The 20,858-nt window shown below is 40.6% G+C and overlaps 1 protein-coding gene across 1 annotated transcript; it reads left to right on the plus strand.

Moving 5' to 3' along the window:
* Window positions 1-10,748: 10,748 nt before the first annotated feature.
* Window positions 10,749-19,956, plus strand: hpxa (hemopexin a). Its single transcript, XM_037686781.1, has 9 exons — window positions 10,749-10,839; window positions 11,654-11,856; window positions 12,041-12,195; window positions 13,154-13,307; window positions 13,527-13,739; window positions 13,869-13,964; window positions 16,984-17,111; window positions 17,188-17,335; window positions 19,458-19,956. The coding sequence occupies exons 1-9, from the start codon at window positions 10,790-10,792 to the stop codon at window positions 19,685-19,687; spliced, it is 1,377 nt and encodes a 458-aa protein (XP_037542709.1). The 5' UTR covers window positions 10,749-10,789; the 3' UTR covers window positions 19,688-19,956.
* Window positions 19,957-20,858: the final 902 nt, after the last annotated feature.

Below are 20,858 nucleotides of genomic sequence, written 5' to 3' on the forward strand. Positions count from 1 at the left end.
AATACTGACTGCTACTTCCTGTCTGACAGGGAGTTGTACCATCATCATTGACACAGCAGAGCCCATAAGGTGGTTAATGGATATAATTATCCTAGCTGTGTTTAAAGCACAGGCTGTAATTTAAACACAGTGCATGTAATAAAATTACACGTACACGCTCTAAAGCTTTTACTGTACATTTTAACAAGCACTGAGCAAAAGAAACATTGGTCAGTCAGTGTTTGACATATTTACTGAGTAAAAACGGACGTCAGCTCTGACCTCAGTCTCTCTTCCGGACTGCTCAGTGAACATTTATAATTGTTAGTCTCAGGCTGTCAACACCTTCCTGCTATTTTAATAACAACAACAAACTGGGCAAATAATAAACATGCTGAATTATTTTATTATTATTTTTTTTTTTACCACGGATCCATTCTTCTGCAGGTTTAATTAGATTTATGCTGCTATTTTAACTTGCTTCAAAATGATGCATTTTATTCCATGTTGAAGTTTCGTGCACGGATCGTGGACCCAGCAGGAGCAGCCCTCCCTGGCAGTGGGCACCGTGGAGCTACAGGTTTCTGCTCCAGCTGTGATCACGGCTCCGTGGATCTCCGTGGAAACGCTCGGCTCTGAACACGACGCGCCGGATGGATCCGCAGGCACGCGCTCGTTTGGTGCAGAATCAGAGCTCTCCTCCGTCGGGTCTTACCTGAGCAGATGTTCGTCCGTCTCCCCCCTCTGCCTCCGTCCTGCCGTCGCATTAAAGCTGAACCTGCTCGTTTATTCCTCAGCAGCTGTTTCTGCCGTGGACCATAAAAACACGAGAGCAGCTTGAGACAGGAGGGAGTGGGGCTGCTGGTGTTCCTCGTAGAAAAAGACACGAATTTAAGAATAAAAATCCACAGAACCACATGAAACCCCCAGACCTGTGAACTGGTGTGGACTGAATACCAACACCACATGTAACCAATCAGGAGTTGTGTCTTTTTAATTACAAATAAATAAATAAATAAACTTCTTTTGTGACCACGGCTTGACTGATCAAACAAGATGATAAATGGAGATTGTTCTGAGTCTTGCAGTTATTTTTCAGTTGAAGCCCAATTGTGAACAGTAAATGTTTGCAATCAATGACTGACAGTGATCAGGGTCAATGATTCTGTTTAAAGCACCTTACTGACTCTGTGTGACACAGAATCTCTGTCCAAACCGTTCTTCATGTCCATGAAGGTTTGGCTCCTCTCTTCATCCCTGACTTGTTTTATCTGCATCCATTAAATTTATCCAGGTGTGCTTTAGACCTGAGGGGGTGCGATCACCTGCTCCTGTCACAACTCTCTAAACTTTGGATGTTTTGGGCTTTAATTTAATCTGTTTTTTAATTTTTACTTTAGCTTTTTATTATTATCTTGTGTTGACTATGTTTTTCTCATGCATCCACCAATTTTCTTTTCTTCTGTCCGGGTCATGGTGATGGTTTCTCCAGCAGGTGGGGGACACCCTGGACAGGTCTCAAATCCATCACAGGGACCCAAAGACCAACAGTCATTTACACTTTGACTTAGAAACTTACACCTACAGACCTCAAAACTCTTGAGATCTTTGAGGTCTCTGATGAAGCCTTCTGGATGGAAGGTGAAATGTTTCAGCACAAAAAAAGAAATTGTCCAGATGACCTGACTGAAACTTGTTGGATCGTATACCTGGATTGTTGAGCATGGACTTGGTTGGTTTTGAACCAGTTTGACATGACTGTCGACGAGGAAGAGTGCCGGCACCGGAGGAGGGGGCGTGCCAAAGACACCATCTTGGCACCAACATAACTGGTTTGTTCCACTTTGGAGTAAGCTGTTGGGGGAAGAATCAGTTTTGGTTTGTGTGTTTCCTTGACTGATGAAGCCTTCTGGATGGATGGTGAAAAGTTTCAGCACAAAAAAAAGAAACTGTCCAGATGACCTGACTGAAAATTGTTGGACTGAGGTCTTTGTTATCATCTTGTAAAGAATAACCTCTTTCATTAAGACTTGTAGTTCTTTGTATCGTCCCCCACCTCGGTGTAATTTGTGAAACAATTAGGGTGTCAACACTGCCAAGTGGAGGAGTTCAAGTATCTTGAGGCTTTTGTTCACAAGTGAGGAAATAATGGAATGGGAGATTGACTGACAGAGCGGTGCAGCTTCACAGTGTCGCCAATTCTGTGCCGGTCTGTTGTGGTGAGGAGGGAGCAGAGGTGCACGGTGAAGCTCTCTGTTCACCGGTCGGTCTACGTTCATGCTCACCATGAACTCTGGGTAGAGACCGAAAGAACAAGATCACAGATACAGGTGGGTCAGGCATCTGATGATTTCAAGACATCTCTATTGGGAGGTTTTACAGGTATGTCTGCCAGACAGGAGACACTGGGGAAGACCCAGGACACGCTGGAGAGACCACGTCTCTCTGTTGGCCCAGGAACACCTTGGAGTCCTCCCAGAAGATCTGGAAGAGGCTGTGGAGAGAGATGTCTGGACCTCCCTGCTCAAGATGCTGCCCCGAGACCTGAGTCCAAGATCATGGATGGATGGATGGATGGATGAGGGTGCCATAAGATTTTAAATCAGTCTGCCATTGTTATGCCCCTGAGTCAGTAAGGGAGGTAGTCACAGAGCAGAGTTGGTGTGTAGGTATGATGTAGGGCAGAACAAGCACTTAACTTGTATAAACCAGTTACAGGAGAATTTAAAGAATTAGAGACATTAGATTTTTTGTGTAAACATACTGTGTTCATGTGTGAGTACATATTATTTCATATTAAAGAAGACATTAAAACAGGTAAACACTTTGATTTCCATTTATATTTTAATGCAACAGTAAAAAACGTTTTAAAGACGAACATAATGTTTTATTAGTGATATGTTTTATTAGCGGCAGTCCACAGATCATTAATATGTGTACAGGCATCAAATTCATTAATCATTTTCAAACTTTGTTATTATTAGTATAAATAGCTTCTTTGAAACATGAAGATTATATAAAGATTTGTTTGAACTTTAATCGTTTTTTTAACTTTTGTATGACCTAATTGTATATTTTGTACAGGCACAGGTGTATTTGATGTTCAAGTTTAAACTGTTGGCTTTGTCCCTCAAAGACAAACGGGTTTTCAGTCAAATGAGACGTGACTTCTCCGCCTGCTCTGCAGAATCTCTACATTCTAACAATCACAAACTAATAAAACGCCTTTTCTTAAGAAAGTACTCAAAACACCGCTGCGATGACTAAATGTCAGAAGAAAACAGAAAAAACATTTACACAGTATTGGGCTTTGAATTTTTGTGGTAGTGAAATCCAAAGAGTTCACAATATACATTAAAACAACTTTTTTAAGGTGTTTATTTTAAAATCATTTATTTCTACTATACTTTTTGTGATTTGCATCAAGTCAAACAGAGAGTCATAGTTCCCTCTACTGGATGTGTCAGATCATAACAGACTAGTATGGCCCAGTTTTAAATGGTAGAACGTGCACTTTACCAGTGAGCTCAGAACATCAGAGGTGCAGCAAAGTTTGTGAAGCCTTTAGAGTTTTCTCTGTTTCTACATAAATATGAACTAAAACATCAGAAATATTCTGATTTATCATCAATTTATCATGAATTTATCATGAATTTATCATAAATTTATCACCAATTTATCATCAAGTTATCATAATTTTATCATCAATTTATCATCAATTTATCACAAATTTATCACCAATTTATCATCAATTTATCATCAATTTATCATCAATTTATGACAAATTTATCATCAATTTATAACCAATTTATCATCAATTTATCATCAATTTATCATAAATTTATCACAAATTTATCACCAATTTATCATCAATTTATCATCAATTTATCATCAATTTATCACAAATTTATCATCAATTTATAACCAATTTATCATCAATTTATCACAAATTTATCACCAATTTATCACCAATTTATCATCAATTTATCATAAATTTATCATAAATTTATCATAAATTTATCACCAATTTATCATCAATTTATAACCAATTTATCATCAATTTATCACCAATTTATCATAAATGTATCACCAATTTATCATCAATTTATAACCAATTGATCATAAATTTATCATCAATTTATCACCAATTTATCATCAATTGATCACCAATATATCATCAATTTATCATCAATTTATAATCAATTTATCACCAATTTATCATCAATTTATCACCAATTTATAATCAATTTATAATCAATTTATCACCAATTTATCATCAATTTATCACAAATTAATCACCAATTTATCATCAATTTATCACCAATTTATCATCAATTTATCACCAATTTATCATCAATTTATCATCAATTTATCATCAATTTATCATCAGTTAGAGAGGTTAGACTGAGGACATGTCCAGAGGAGGGGCAGTGGGTATATTGACAAAAAAAGAAAAAAAAAAGAAACTGTCCAGATGACCTGACTGAAAAATGTTGGATTGTATACCTGGATTATTGAGCATGGACTTTGTTGTTTACTGTGTGAAATAATAATAATTATTATTATTATTATTTTTATGAAAAGTTTCTTGAAATGAACGTTTACAGATGATTGGACCTCATGGACTTTGACTTTCAGTTCCTCCTTAAGAGTTGAAATCTTTCATTCACTTCAACTTTCTTTAAGCTCCTTCTGGCCACTTTCCCTCTAATCTGTGACTCCACCTGTAAACTTTGTAAAAAGTGACTGAACTTCCACCTCTATTTGTTCAGGGTTACTGCTGTAGGTTTTTGCCCAAGAGGTTGAGTGTTGTTTTTCAATTTGAACCGATGAGATTTACGGCTCTTTAAAAGGAGCAGGATCTTTTGGATCTGTTCTTTTTAAAGAGCTGTTTGATTTTGGATAATGATTCACATGTTACGGTCTGTTAATTAGTACGGACCTGTAGGGACTTGCACTGTGAGACTCTGTGACTTGCAACGCCACCTCCCTTCCTGAGCACATGCCCCTTTGGATGTTCTCCTTCATGTCAGGGATAAAGCAAAGGAGAAGCTTGTGTGTCTGCATGAGGAAGAAAATATGAGGGGGAAGAATAGATCTCAGCTCGGTTTTGATTGTTCATTTTAAAGAACCGTTCAAAAGATTTGGATCGTTTTTGGACGTCACATCTGCATTTGAACCCAACATGAGGGCTGCTCTTGACCCTTTTAGTTACAAATGTGAATCAGAATAATCTTTATTATCAATGTACCAGGATACAGTGAGATTAAGTTCATTCAATCATCTGGTAGATGGGTGCACGTTGCTGCTGCTATAATAACGCGGCCCCTTATTCTTTATCAGAATACTTTTAGATTTAAAAAATATAAGAGCCATGAGGATGGATAGTGATATTACAAAAAAGATCTCTTCACATCTTGTCCTATTGTGTGTGCTATAGACGAAGCTTTGTCCCTAGTTGCCCATGTCCCAGGAGAAATTTGATAGTCTGCTCGTATCTGAGGCCAAACAGGGGAGTCAGATTCAGATAAGCCACAACTGTTGACTTTCTTCAGGCAGACTGTTTTTCTTGTCAGCCTCAAGTCCTGCTGGAACTTTCCTGGTCCAAAATGGCAGATTTATGGGTCACTCCACTGATCCATGTTATGAGCCTTCCTCAAGGTCGATCCCAACATACTGGTGAGTCCTAGAAGCTGCAGGTGGCCTGCGATTCTTACAAATCGCCTCCATCTTATGGTTTAGCTCGTACATCAGCTGATTTTGAGGACTCATAGCATGAACCAAACCTTCTCACTGACTCGGAAGCTTTGTCATGGCCAAAACTGCTGCCGTTGTCTTCTTTAAGTTGATAAAACAGAACCCCCTCAATGCCAAAGAACAGAAACCCTGCTATCATGACTCCAAATATATAAATGTCTTCAGTGTCCTCCTGAGACAGAACTGAGAGACACATCAGCTGGACAAGAGGGTTCTCCGGGACTCTGTCATTTTGTTGAAAAGATGTTGTCGATTGCGTTGAAAGTCCAGCTCACCACATCCATAACAGTATTTTTTGTTCAGGAGATGTGTACCAGGAGCTCCGAGACACACAGAGAGCAAGAGCAGGAGGACGAGGAGAACAGGGGGAGGGAGAGCAGAGGCGTCCGTCTTGAGCGAGAGCCAGAGGAGAAAAAAAGCATGCGTAAAGTTAGGCACCGCCCTCAAATAGTTTCACAGCATTACACCTGATAGTTTATTGACTGCTATATACAAATGTATTTGTAACTTAATTTTAGTGGTATTTTACATCGTGAGCACCACACGCATCAGTAAACCAACATTTACTTGAATTGCTATAAAAATGTTGTCTTCTACATCCCATTTTTCATTCAACCTTTATTTATACAGTTTATTTCCCGTTGAGCCTCGAGGACTCGTTTACAAGAGAGAACTGTTCCACACAGACATACAAAGTAGATAAGGAAAAGAGAACACGAGAGGGTGGAGGAGGTAAAAAAAATAATTTCATACACCATGTCCTGGCCGGGGCACAGTGTGAAAGTTGCCAAAAAGACCTTGCAACATAAACAGCAACATACAATGACATCATAATACATTTATGCAAGAGGAGGTCAACAAAGGCGGTGAGGATCGCCATTAATTTAGCACCTGATCGTTCCTCTGGCCAGGTATTGATAACGTGTACGCATTCAAAATGTAACTAAATGTAGGACTTATTGAAAAGGAGTTTCCTACAAACATAAACGGTTGAAGTTGTGCAAACCGATAACATTTCCTTTGCATTACTTCATAAAATACCTTTATTTTTATTTACTGCTGATACTCAAATAAAATCTGGGATTGGGGATTTGAGTTCAGTATTAATTTAAAATGGTTAAATAAGACTTTTTTTGCAGATAGTTGCCTTGGTAAGAACGAGGACAAGAACATATTAGCACAACTACACATTGTGTTACCCTTCAGTGTAATGACCTTGTAAAATCTTCTGAACCTTCAGTTTTCAGTATTTAGACTGAGAGCAGCAGTTGTACTCGATGCCATGGTCAAAGTAAAGAGAAACCTCAGACGTGCTGGCAGCAGAATGTGGACAACGTGACAGACTCCGAGTGTCCTCTCCCTCAGTCAAGGCTGCAGCCCCAGCTCCAGACACTGACGTGCATGTGCACAGTCCTGTGTGGAGCAACGCTGTTTAACATTAACTCGCCTTGTTTGTGTATGTTTGCCTCTCTGACATCTAGAAAGTGGGTGAAAGGAGAAGGAGCAATACATCTGTAGAAAGATGAATGAAGATATACCATTGACAACTTTCATATGCACAAAGAAACCTCCAGAGCTGCGCTGCTGGTAGATATAAACATTTAAAATCATGTTTATTAGCTGGAAAACCAACGGTTCCTTTAAATCTGTCTGGTCCAGGAATTGGCAGCTTGTAGTTTGGCATCCAGTTTAATTTATTTATTCATTCCAGTGAGCAACAAAACCGAGGGGACTCTTTGGAAAGACTAAAACAACAAGCGGTATGTCAATACCCTCTGTCGCCGAGGGGTTTTAAATAGTGAGTGTTTATCATGTTCAAGAAGAGTTTTTCGTACTGGAATTCAACTGGGAATGTGAGTAATCCTTAATGGTTTTGGTGCAGGATATTCAGGTGGATAGGAGTTACACTGTGTAGAAGAATAGAGGCAGTTTTTTTAAACCTTATATTTACTTTTTTGCTTGTCCGAGCAGCACAGAGCGACATCCTGGAGAGTGAAGGTAGCAATTTTACCTACAACCAGGTGCGACGGTGGAGCCAGGTGGTGGACAATGGTGGCCTTGGTCTTCATGGATTAATCTTTGGTCAGACCAACCATTTGAGGAAACTATACTTTTGAGCAATATAAACACTAGAAAGCAAAGTTTCCTCAAATGTTTGTGGTGGTTCAGAGGGTGTCCTTGAAGCCAGCTGTAGTCTCACACGGCACTCTTGGCCTTCACAGATACGGTTCACAGGCATCTCTTCAGTTCAGGATCAGACAGGGTTTCAGGAGACAATTTGGTTGTTTGTTCTGAGGGAAGAAGGGAAGAATATTAATAACTAAACATCCATAACCTGTGATCAAAAATCCCCTGACAGGTGATCAACGGTGCAGCCAGGACTCATGGTCCAACTCAGCCTTAAGTAGGATGAAGGGTAATCAGCCTTCTTGTGGAACAGCAGGAATCCCTGTGGAAGGTGGTTAGCAAGAGAGAGACATGAAAATAATAATTCCTGAATATATGTGGCAGTGGTCGTCTTGGTTTTTAGTGTGGCAACCCAGTTTTCAAGAAGGACCGTTTCATTGTCTAGATTACGGCCCAGACTCAAATGAAGTTGCACGTTGCTTAATTTTTCGAGTTATCCTGCTCAGGACACTGATGGACATTTATGGTAGTGACCATCTTGGATTTTGACACGGCAGCTCGATTTTCAAAAGCTCTTACGTCTAGATACAGCCACACACCTCAAAGATTTTCTAAGTTATTGTGTTCACAGTATTCACAGATAGACGGAGAGAATTCCAATTTTTGCTCAACCACAGGGAACAAACATCTGCTAGCTGTGTGGCGGCTTTAAGAGTAATAAGGTTGACTGCGCAGTTTTAAGCAGACAAACCTAACTTCAACCCAATGTACAAATAATATTTTGTGATGCATATCTACTCATTTTAGGTGGTGTCAGGGTGGGGCAGGAGTGCATCTTTAAAATGTTTAGCTTACCTCTCACTGAAACTGATGCAACGTAAAGGATCCAAGTTAAAATAAACCATTTGACTTCACTTCTGCAGTTGAAGACGTTTCTCTTCCATCACTGAAACTTTCTCATTTATTAAAACCAGAGAGTGTGGAGTTTCAAGCGCTTTCTTGTTTGAGGTAAATCATTTCCTTACCCCGCTCTTCAGGACAGGACTCAGCCGTGCACCTACACCTCAAGGATAAGGGACTAAAACGCTCATATTTTAGACAAAGAAGACAGATGGTTTGAAAGTGGGGTGATGGGAACTATTTAGGTCAAATGAGAAAAAAAAAACTTCCAACAGAGGTTAAAGTCTCAAATTTCAGCTTTCTAAAATCTACAGTGAAGCAATAAACCCAATACCAGGTAAACACAAACTCTGATGACTCGTTGTGGGAGGCGTCTGGTTTAATATGCATGTGACTCTAGGTTACATAATGGAGTAAACAGCCATCCATCTTTTTTACCCACTTCTTCCTTTTCAGGTTGCAGAGGTCACTGGTGCCCATGTCCAGCTATCACTGTGTGAGAGGTGGGGGACACCTGGACAGGTCTCCATCACAGGGACACATAGAGACAAACAACCATTCACTCTCTCACCTAGGGACAATTTAGAGTTACCAATCAGTTTAACATGCAGGGTTTTGGTTGGCGGGAGGAAACCGGAGTACCCAGAGAAAACCCACACAGGCACGGCGAGAACATGCAAACTCCACCCAGAAAGGTCCTAGACCAGGATTTGAATCAGTGACCTTCTCGCTGAGAGGCAACAACTCTACCAGCTGCGCCACCGTGCTGCCATGCACTAAACAAACACCTTGAAACTCCACGTTATCCTGGTTTTGAACTGAGAGGCCTCCCTGGATGAGAAACAACAATTCTTAAACTAAAGAGGTCCAGATGTTTGGTCTCTATCCATCCATCCATTGATTATGATCATAACTTAAACCACAAGTTAAATATAGAGCACATAGAAACCTGTCATGATTCATGTTCTCAGATTGTTTTCATCTCATGCCTTGACTGTCTCTAGGAATGATTTTCCTTCTCACGGCACTCGTTACCCATGACACGCAGTCACCTGCCACCTCCAAAAGGCCAGGCTCAGGACAAGGTAAGAGGTTTCTACTAAACCGTCAAGTGAGAACAAACCCAATTAGTAAAACTTATGAATACTTCCTTTGACACTAATTATATTCAAAATACTACAATGCATGTTAGAGGTGACTTGGTGACTAAGTGAGTGGCAATATTTAAACATAAAATAGGTAAAAGAATACTTATTTATGCAGGGCTGTAAAATGCAGCACCTTTTTTTGGGGGGGTTGGTGGTGGCGAAGAAAAAATATCAGTAAAGTCGACCTACAATTCTTGGTTAATGTTCACCATACCGATATTACACAACACTTGTTGTCAGCAGTGTAAAGTGTAGCTGTCAACAGTTTTTATTTATTTTTGGGGGGGCAACCAGGTTGTTACCTCCAGTAACTGGGCCAGTCTTAGACTGATTCAGGACTTGTGGAAAATTCTGGAAATGTTATAATGCATAAAAACAAATACATAAAATAACAAAATAAAAGTGAGTGGTTGTTAAAGCTGTTACTACGAGAACCTGCAGAATTTGTGCTAATATGTTCAGTCTCATTACAGAAATATGCTGATGTTTAAATGTGAATACGGTAATATCACAGATTGTAACTTTAGCTAAATGCTTTGAAAGTAACATATAAAGTACAGGAAAAACTTTGCTTGTGTGCGGCCAGAGTTTTATCTAAATACCCCAAGGTATTCATTTATTGATTTGATTTTCATGGTTTAAATAGAGCTTCCTAAAGTAGATGACCCTCCGCTGCCTCAGATATCTGAAGCTCAACTCCGAACCCAAACGTGGGCGTTCAGGATAAACTTACTTTTGCACATTGTTCCCACCTCCTCATTTGCTGAGCGGTGTGGTGCCACCCACATGAACTGGACGGGAATATAAGGAGATGCAGCAGCAGCAGCCTCTGTACCTTCAGCCCAGCTCGCGTCTCCTGGACCAGAGGATACCTCGTCATGAAGCTGCTCCTGTGTCTCTGCCTGGCCCTTGCTTTGGCATCGGCTCAGTAAGTGGTTTTTATTCCAAGTTAAAGAAACAGCCTTCAGGAAGTTGGAAAACTTTGTTGTGTTTTCCACTTCACTGCATAATCCAAGCAAGCACAGGCGGTTATATTGATGCAATGCATCAAATTAAATCATTAATGCTTGCTTACACAATTTCAGGAATTCTTTCCCAAAATTAAGGTTGGCTCCTCACTGTGGGCCGTCAAAAATCAAGTAAGAATTCAGAAGAATCAGATTAAGTTTAAACTTGGGACCAAGCAGCTTGTTTAGCCTTCACATCTAGAGTAAATTGGTAACATATGCACAAAAACGTTTACAAGGTTCTTAATCAAATGGCCTACTGGCAATGCTTCAACAGTAGGCTGCTAGTTGGGCTCACAGGTCTATAGGATTTTATTTTATGGGTCAACGATTGAAAAGTTTGACAACCACTAGTGTACACTTGAAAAACTTACTTTGTAGTTTGGAGACTGAGTAAGTCAATCTTCAAAGCTTTATTTCGTGAAGAAAGATTTAGACTTTGGTTTATTGAAAACTTTAAATTGCACACAATATGCATTTGATGTGACCAAGAAACCTCAGCATCACAGTTTTCAAATAAAAAGCTTCCTGTTTGTGTCAAAAATAAGAATAAGATGAAACAAATGCAACTCTATTACAGGAAAACTCCTACTTTCAAACCATACATTGTTAAAAGAAGATATTGTCCATCTTTTATTAACTGCATCTAAGATCCTTAATTTATAGCATTTTAACTGTGGGCGAAATGAATAGAAGACATTAAGTTATTGTCTGTTTTCTGTTCTGTGCAACCAGGGACCACCATGGGAAAAAAGGTGATTCCCATGGACATCAAGGTGATTCCCATGGACAAAAAAAGGATCCTCATGGACACCATGTGGATCACCATGGACAGCACGGGGATCACCATGAAGGAGGTGATAAGTTGGATCGCTGTAAGGGCATTCAGATGGATGCTGCAACAGAGAACGAAGAGGGAATCCCTTACTTTTTCAAAGGTAATCTTAAAATGAGCAGTTGTGGGGACGACTCATCGTCTATTTTATTTGTCTGAAGAAAGTTAGAATGTAAATACTCTGTATTGTCTGATTAATCAATTCTTTAAATTCCTATCAACTTTACGAATCACTACAAAATGTGGAGGAACAAACATGTTTTGATCATATGCTGTTTCCCCATCAGGTCAGTACTTATACAAGGGCTTCAGTGGCAAAGCTGAGCTGGCCAATAAGTCTTTTACTGAGTTGGACGACCATCACCACCTGGGCCACGTTGATGCTGCCTTCCGTATGCACAACAGGGACGATCCCCATCACGACCGCATTTTCCTTTTCTTGGTAACGTTCAAATAATAAACAATTCCTAGTTAGCTGTTCAGAACAGAGCGTAGCATTAAGAAGACATCTGGATGAGCCATAAAGAGATTTAAACATACAGTATACCTATGTCCTCCATCACTGAGAGATATGAAGAGTGAAGGTTTGTAGCTTTCAAGATGAGCGTTTTCCTGAACTGGAAGTGAACAGGGAATGCATGTAGACCTTCATGTTCTTGGTGCAAGATATTCAAGTGGATAGGAGTTACACTGTGTAGAAGAACAGAGGAAATGAATTTATTTAATTTGATTTTTGCTTGTTTGAGGCAGCACAAAGTGAGCGAGTGTGAGTGGAGACAGCAATTTTATTCATCATCAGGGGAGACAGGAGGTGGCCAGTGCTGGCCTTGGCCAAAGATTATACTTTGCCCATAAGAGCCACTCCAATCATCTGAAGAAACTATACTACAATTTTAAACTAGAACGCATAGTGGGGGTCAGTTTACATACTGTGTATATGTATGGTCACAATGGTTGCATATATACATCTATGGCAGCAGCCATCTTGGATTTTGATGTTGCAACCCAATTTTCAATAGTGACTTTTCTAACATTTAGATGTTGTCACACACCAAAATGGAAGTCAGTACCTCACTTATTTTCCAAGTTATCGTGCTCAGAACATGCACAGACGGGCAGATGGAAGGATGAATGAATGTTATTTCCAGTTCCCTCCCCTTCGCTCTGCAATGGAGGACAATAAAACAAGGAGAGCATAGACGGGGAGAGGAATGTTCTGAACATCAAGTGTGAAGCTCCAATAACAAATGTGGGCAGACAATTGACCAAAGAAACAAAATCCAGTTCCTAAAACACATTAAAGCTAAATTGTTGTTGAGAATTTTGATGGAGGATGTTTTGGCTGTGATTGTGCAATATGTTTTTGGTTAATTTTTGGTATTTGCACTTGTTTGATGCAGGACAACAAAGTATTTGCCTACTACCAACACAACCTGGAAGTAGGCTATCCCAAGGAAATTTCCGAGGTCTTTCCTGGAATCCCAAACCATCTGGATGCAGCTGTGGAGTGTCCGAATCCAAACTGCGCAGAGGACTCTGTCATCTTCTTCAAGGGTATGTGTGGGTTTGTCATTGGATCACACTCTGATCTCATGGTTCAAAATATTAGCAGACGCCACATTTGCTATGTTGCTTATGTATGGCCTAAATTTATGTACAGTTAAAATGTCCTACCACTGAGTGATGGCAGACTGATTTTTTTTATTTATGAACTATAAAATGGGAATCATCATCTAAGCACTTAATTACATGTTGTCACCCCTTCTTCCCCAGCTCATGAGATCTTCCACTTCAACCTTAAAAGCAAAAAGGTAGAAGAGCAAACGTTCAAGAACATGCCCAATTGCACTGTGGCTTTCCGGTATTTGGACCACTTCTACTGCTTCCACGGTCACAAGTTCTCCAAGTTTGACCCAAAAACTGGTGAGGTCCATGGAAAATACCCCAAAGAGAGTCGTGACTACTTCGTGAGATGCTCCAAGTTTAGTGAGTGAACTAACTCAACATTAATTACACGGGAAATGTGCACTTTTGTTTCATTAAAGTCTGTACAACTTCTTAAACGAGTCACTTGGTTTTGAAGCTGGGGTTTGAATGTGTTGGACTGCTGCTCAGGTCCTGACGGTGATCATCTGGACAGAGAGCGCTGCAGCCACGTTCACCTGGATGCCATCACATCTGACGACGCTGGAAACATTTACGCCTTCAGAGGTGAGAAATGGCACCAGAATACACGTGACTGAGACATTTACAGTTACGTGAAGCTTCATTTTGTGATGCATCCTTGAAAATCTTGTTGTTTTGAACACATTAGTGTGCCTGCAGGTTAAATTAGTGAATCGTATAAAGATTATTTATCCATGCTAATAGGTGCTTTCAGCGTCTTTTACGTTTTTGCTGTGAAATTGCAAAGAAAAATTGGAGGGTGCCTTTACAGCCTCTTCTCAAAAGTCCAGTTTATATCAGTTTTCTTAAGTGACTGATTTTGGACTAAATTATATAGTACATGTGACGTACTTTAATGTACAACTGCAGAATAGTCAGTCCACATAAGACCAGTGCAATCGAACATCATTGTTTCAGCCTTGTGTCGACACAGAAAATGTGTTTTAGGAGTTTTGAAACTATTTACTGACAATAGTTTCCAGAAAGAGAACATATCTTGAAATGCCACCCTCGAGGTTTTGTGTGTAGACAACTAAAATACTGGCTTTTGAACAAGATGATGTCATTGGCCTACTTCTAACCTGACGCAACAACAGCAGCAGCAATGGCAGATGCTTGTGTTGGTGCTGCAGATTCTACAAAACCACAACGACAGGACACATTTTTGTGTTAATACTTCAGTTTTTAGACAACGATGGCATGAATGAGACCAAGATGGGAAAGGTGGAGAAAACTTTGTTTACGGTTTGGAGTTTGCACCCAACCTGAAACTGATATGTTCACGCTCCTTGTTTCCTGTTTTTGCTGCATTTTGTGGCAGCGTGCCTCACACAGGCCTGACATGGTCATAGTCATAGTGTCATAGTGCAAAAATTATAATAAAAAATTTATGTTTTTATATTGGTCATCACATCATAATATCAATTTGTATACATCTATTATGTTATGCTGAAGGAATGAGTAAAAATACTTTAAAAATGAGGTTTTAAACATATTAGCAGTTAAATAATGGACGTCCATAAGAGTTTGGTTGCACTTTCTGAAACTTTAAAGGGATTTAAAGAAAACCTTGAATGTTAAAACATAATTTTTGTTGGTGAAAGAAAAATGTCAAGAATTAGTAAAATTTGATGTTGTTTGCTAAAGTTTTAAAATGACTTCATCGCAGATTGAAAATTCTTTGGTAAAACATTTAAGCTTCATTCTGGGATTGTGTAAAATGCAGAAAACTGCCAAAACACCAGATCAGGTGTGGAAAGTCCAAATTTCACCCACTTTAAATTATGTTTCTGTTGTAAAGTACGTCTGAGCTGCAGAGCTCCACCACAGGGAGAGATTTTCTCCACCTTTTGACAAATCTTAGTGATGTCTGTGAAATTTCTATCCAACTTTATCCCTCCAGTTCTTATCCAGCTCACAAGGTTTACATGTATAAAATGTGGTGGCGATCATGTTGGATTTTGACCTGGCAACATAATATTCTAAAAGCATCTTTCTTATAGATGCAGCCACAAACCAAAATGGAAGTTGATACCTCACTGGGATCAGAATCAGAGACCCAGCATCCTCATGTGAGGACATCTATTATTTTTAGAGAACTGCTTATAGAAAGCTGAAATTTTGTTATTTGCACCTTCTGACCCCAATATGAAAAGAAAAATACAAAATATAAAATAAACCTTCTGTCCTCATATGAGGACATCCTTTTCTTCTAAAACCACTTCCTGTACCATGACAGAGTCTAGTTATTTAACTTATTAGGTCCTACTTCCATATTTTCCGCCGTACACGTCACTCCCTACAAGTCGCATCAGTCCACATGTGTCTAATAAAGTGGAAAAATTCATAAACTTGTCACATCTATTATGCGTCACCGCTGACAACCTGGAAACGTGGGCCGGTGTTGTGCCAAAAATTGATTGGCTGCCAAATGGCGGCCGACGTGCATGGGAGGACTTTAAAAATAATTTAACCAGATTAACACTTAAAAACAATTATTTGTTTGCTCGACTTTATAGCAAAGGTGTGTCTCAGTTGAACTTTCCTTAATAAATGCACTTTGACGGTGAAATTAGCTGCATTTTCAAAAGCCGATACGCGGAACTATGGACATGAAGAGGGCGACTTGCTGTCCATTTCTTTGAAATTTAACAAGATAACCACCTAAAACAATTATTTGTTAGTTTGACTTTATAGTAAAGGTGTGTCTCAGTTGAACTTTTACTTGATAAACGCACTTTAATGGTCAAATTAGCTGAATTTCGCACAGTAAAATGAAGCTGATTTGACAGTTGCTCCAAGCAAGCTGGACGAAGGTGGCTTGTATGGCAAGCACATTGTGTCATTAATAGCCACTTTTACCTAATCAATCAACCTTTATTTATACAGGTAAATCCCATTGAGCCTCGAGGACTCATTTACAAGAGAGACCTGAAAGACCTGACCTAATACATGACACAATGGCATGCCATACTACTCAAGTGCCATCTAGTGGCTGAAAATGGTAGTGGTCAATATTTTCAGTCAGAATTAATGAAAACGGTCATATTTCAGCCAAAAATTAATTTATAAATATGGAAAAAATCCATAAATAAGTTGCTTCGGCGTATAAGTCGCAGGGCATGTAAATTATGCAAAAAACTGTGACGTATAGGCTGAAAACTATGGTAATCTTATGTACCTTGGAGAAAGAGACAAATGCACCGAACAAAAGTTCAGGTTTCAGGAGGTTAAGTTTAAAGTTCAGGCTCAACATAGCTGGCTCGCCAGACAAACACATGGTGTTTCCAATTTTCCCTCTTCCCTCGGCAAAGGGACACAAGTTTTCCTAGTCTGTAAACCATCATGTGCACGGCTACAAAAACATCAGTTCTACCTCTGACGTCAGTTTGGTTGAGTTTGGATCAACAGCTAACAAGGTAAAGTTGACAGGTGTCCCAAGATGCCACTTATTTTTTCAACATGAAACTGAAGTTGTTTGTGAAGTCCTGCTGGTGTCCTTGTGTCCTCAGACATTGGTTGTCCAGTTTTTACAAGCTCTCCAAGGACTCTCTTTATTTTACAGGCCATCATTTCATTCGCCAAGACGCCGACAAGAACATGACCGTGGACACCATCGAGAACGCCTTCAAGGAGCTGCACAGTGACGTGGACGCCGTTTTCTCTTACCAGGATCATCTCTACATGATCAAGGTAAACCTGCAGGAACACCCTGAAGCTGTCACCTTAAAGAGGAAAACGCTCATTCCTCTCTCGCTCCTTCTTTCAGGACAACCAGTTGTACGTTTACAGAGTTGGCGAGCCCCACACACATCTGGACGGGTATCCCAAGCCTGTGAAAGAGGAGCTCGGCATTGATGGACCCATCGAGGCTGCTTTCGTCTGTGCAGACCACCACATCGCTCACATCATCAAAGGTACGAGACTCAAAGAACAAATTATATTTATTAACCTTTATTTAACCACAGAAATTCCACTGAGATCACAGATCTCTTTTGCAAGAGAGGCCCGGACCTGAAGGCAGCAAACATGCATGCTTTTGGTCTGTGGGAGGAAACCGGAGTACCCGGAGAAAACCCACGCAAGCACGAGAAGAACATGCAAACTTTGCCCAGAAAGGTCCCAGGTCCAACCGGGGATTGAATCCAGGACCTTCTTGCTGTGAGGCAACAGTGCTAACCACTGAGCCATCATGCAGCCTGATAGCAGGAAGTCCACCAATCACCTGTAGGGTTGTTCTCAAAAAATGTGCATGTGTAATGAGAAGCACCAACAAATAAAAATCCATCCATCCATCCATCCATCCATCCATCCATCCATCCATCCATCCATCCATCCATCCATCCATCATCTTCCTCTTGTTCTGAAGTCAGGTCTTGGGGGCAGCATCTTGATCAGGGAGGTCCAGACATCTCTTTCCACAGCCTCTTCCAGCTCTTCTGGGAGGACTCCAAGGTGTTCTCAGGCCAACAAAGAGATGTAGTCTCTCCAGAGTGTCCTGGATCTTTCCTGGGGTCTCCTCTCAGTCGGATATGCCCGAAGCACCTCCCTAGGGAGGCGTCCAGGGAGCATCCTTACCAGATGAACCACCTCAACTGGCTCCTCTGGATGTGGAGGAGCAGTGGTTCTACTCTGAGTCTCTCCTGATAACTGAACTTCTCACCCTGACTCTGAGGGAGAGTCCAGCTCCTGCAGAGGAAACTCATTTCAACCTCCTGGATCCACCATCTCATTCTTTCAGTCTCTACCAGAGTTCATGACCAGAGGTGAGGGAGGAACGTAGACTGACTGGTAAAAAGAGAGCTTTGTATTACAGCTCAGCTCCCTCTTCATCACAATGGACCAGTACAAAGTCCACAATACTGACTCTGCATCAATCCTTCTATCAATCTCACGCTCTGTTGTTCCCTCACTCGTGAACTTACAACCAACAGCAGCTTTGTCACCAGCACTTCCACTGTGCAGACTCACAAAGACCTCACGCAGTCCGTCGCAGCTGTGAGTCTGCACTGGTGATGAGTCTCAGCTACTAAACCTCCAAAGTCGAGCTCAGTCTCTGTATAAACTAACTTTTATTGTAACTTTTGTGTTTCTAAAGTTTAATTAGCCGCGGTAGCTATCTTAAAATGAATTGACTCTAAAATGTATTCAGTTGAAGATTCAACAAATACTTTGAGTTTCATAAAGTCCCCTCCCGTCTACCGTTCCTGATCCAGATGTCTCGGTCCTCCCTGGCTGACCTGTCAGCCTTTAGTTTTAGTTTTATTTAATGAATACGTTTAATTTTATCTGAGCTCCTTGTGTCTGCCTCCAGTCCCTCCGCTGATGGTTTATTAATTATGGTCATCATTCAGTTTTCTGGGGCAGCACGGTGGTGCAACTGGTAGAGCTGCTGCCTCTCAGCGAGCAGGTCCCTGGTTCAAACCCCGGTCCAGGTGCCTTCTGGGTGGAGTTTGCATGTTCTCTCCGTGCATGCGTGGGTTTTCTCCAGGTACTCCGGTTTCCTCCCACAGACCAAAAACATGCATGTTAGGCTGACTGGTAACTCTAAATTGTCCCTAGGTGTGAGTGAGAGAGTGAATGGTTGTTTGTCTCGTTTGTCTCTATGTGTCCCTGTGATGGACTGGAGACCTGTCCAGGGTGTACCCCGCCCCTCGCACAGTGATTGCTGGACATGGGCACCAGCGACCCCCGTGACCCAAAATGGAATAAACGGGTAAAGATAATGGATGGATGGATTCAGTTTTCTCAGCAGGGCGACTCTTTAATCAGGTCTCAAGTGTAGATGACCTGAAAACCCATTTCAGCCTCAGTGTTCCTGTTGTAGGTACATGATTCAGAGCAACGTAGTAAAGTTTACTGACTATTTTAGTCAGAAAACTTTGAATTAAAATGCCTCGTGTTTGTTGACCGCTAAGCAATAAGTTAAATATATTTTGATTTATCAACAGCTTGTTCAAATCCACAAAATATTTGACTTTCTCGTGTTTCCTAATCATATCTGCTGACATATTTTGCTCCCTGTCACCCCCCCATCAGATAAACACATATATGACGTGGACATGTCGGTTACTCCTCGTGTTGCAACCAATCAGCGTCCCCTGTCCGTCTTGAAGAAGGTCGACGGCGTCATGTGCGGCCCTGACGGGCTTAAAGTCGTCGTAGGAAACCACTTCTACCGCTTCGCCAGCACCATGCTTTTTGTTGCGGGCCGGATGCTGCCCATTCAGCACAGGGTTCCTCAGGAGCTGCTGGGCTGCGACCACTGAGCAGCCGGCGTTAAAGGACTGAGCGCACGGTGCAGAGCGTCACGAACAACACGGTGCAACACAAACAGCAGCACAACATCTGGCAGGAGGCCGCTTGACATCGTGCTGTCATCTAACTCGCTTCCTTTCAGCTTCTTACCTCAACAATAAACTTTACGTGTTTTCTCCTTTAGAAAGATGCTGATTTTGACTTACACTGTCAGGAAATTCAAACATATTCATGGGTTTTATGAACCGTGCTGTTGTGAATAAAGGCGTGTGGCTAATAATATCAGAGTCATTTTTAGGGAAACATGCTAAATGCATTGTGCTCAATTTCTAAACATTATAGAGATAACACAGAAACAATATAGATCTGATTTTATTTTTTAATATTTACTGCACAGTTAGTAAAAAAAAAAAAGAAGAAGAATGTTTCACTCTTTAAAACATTGTTTTAAGTTGTCACAAATTACTCCTAAAAAGTAAAACATTTGCAATTCTCAGCTAAAGTACAGAAAAAAAAACACATTTATATTAATAAAAGATAATGTAGGATTTTACATTATTTCCTTAATTATGTTTTTAACAAATTTTGTTTTTACTTTCTTATTAGTTTTCTTTTAAGATATCCTTAAAAATACATTTTTCATTAATTTGCTTATTTTTTCTCACCGTGCTGAGCCAACATCAGTTGAAATGTAGATCTAGATCTGAAGAATGCAAACATCTTCCTCTGCCTTTGACCAGGAGAGGGAGCAGGAGCAGGAGCAGCTCTTCTGTGAACCACCAGGAGCTGCTGCTCCTCTTTCTGACTCCTGCAAGCAGGCAATGACCTCAGTGTGGATTAAAGCTGGAATGAAATGGGGAATACCAAAGATTTTTCATGTGGATTCCAGCAGGAACACGACGTTTTATAACTCAATGCAGTTTGAAGCTCCAACTCACAGAAGTCGTCCCAGGGCACAAACAGAAACATTCATAAACATTATAAAAACAATCAGTAAAAGTTATTTATCTAATGAAGCAGCAGGTTGTGTTGAATCTTCACTTCATCACAGTCTCTCGTCCTGAGCAAGAACAGAGGAGACAGTGGGAAGAAAAAACTCCCTTTAACAGGAAGAAACCTCCAGAAGAACCAGACCCAGGACGAGCGAACATCTGCTTCGACCGGCTGGTTTGAGAGGACAGG

Source organism: Nematolebias whitei, chromosome 13 (assembly GCF_014905685.2).
Source record: "Nematolebias whitei isolate Nwh7 chromosome 13, NemWhi1, whole genome shotgun sequence".
NCBI classification, from domain to species: Eukaryota; Metazoa; Chordata; class Actinopteri; order Cyprinodontiformes; family Rivulidae; genus Nematolebias; species Nematolebias whitei.

Excerpts from the sequence above, each read along its gene's own strand:
- hpxa (XM_037686781.1), top strand. The coding sequence starts at position 10,790 with ATGAAGCTGCTCCTGTGTCTCTGCCTGGCCCTTGCTTTGGCATCGGCT. Across the intron at positions 11,857-12,040 it reads AATCCCTTACTTTTTCAAAG|GTCAGTACTTATACAAGGGC; the intron begins GTAATCTTAAAA and ends TTTCCCCATCAG. Across the intron at positions 13,308-13,526 it reads CTCTGTCATCTTCTTCAAGG|CTCATGAGATCTTCCACTTC; the intron begins GTATGTGTGGGT and ends CTTCTTCCCCAG.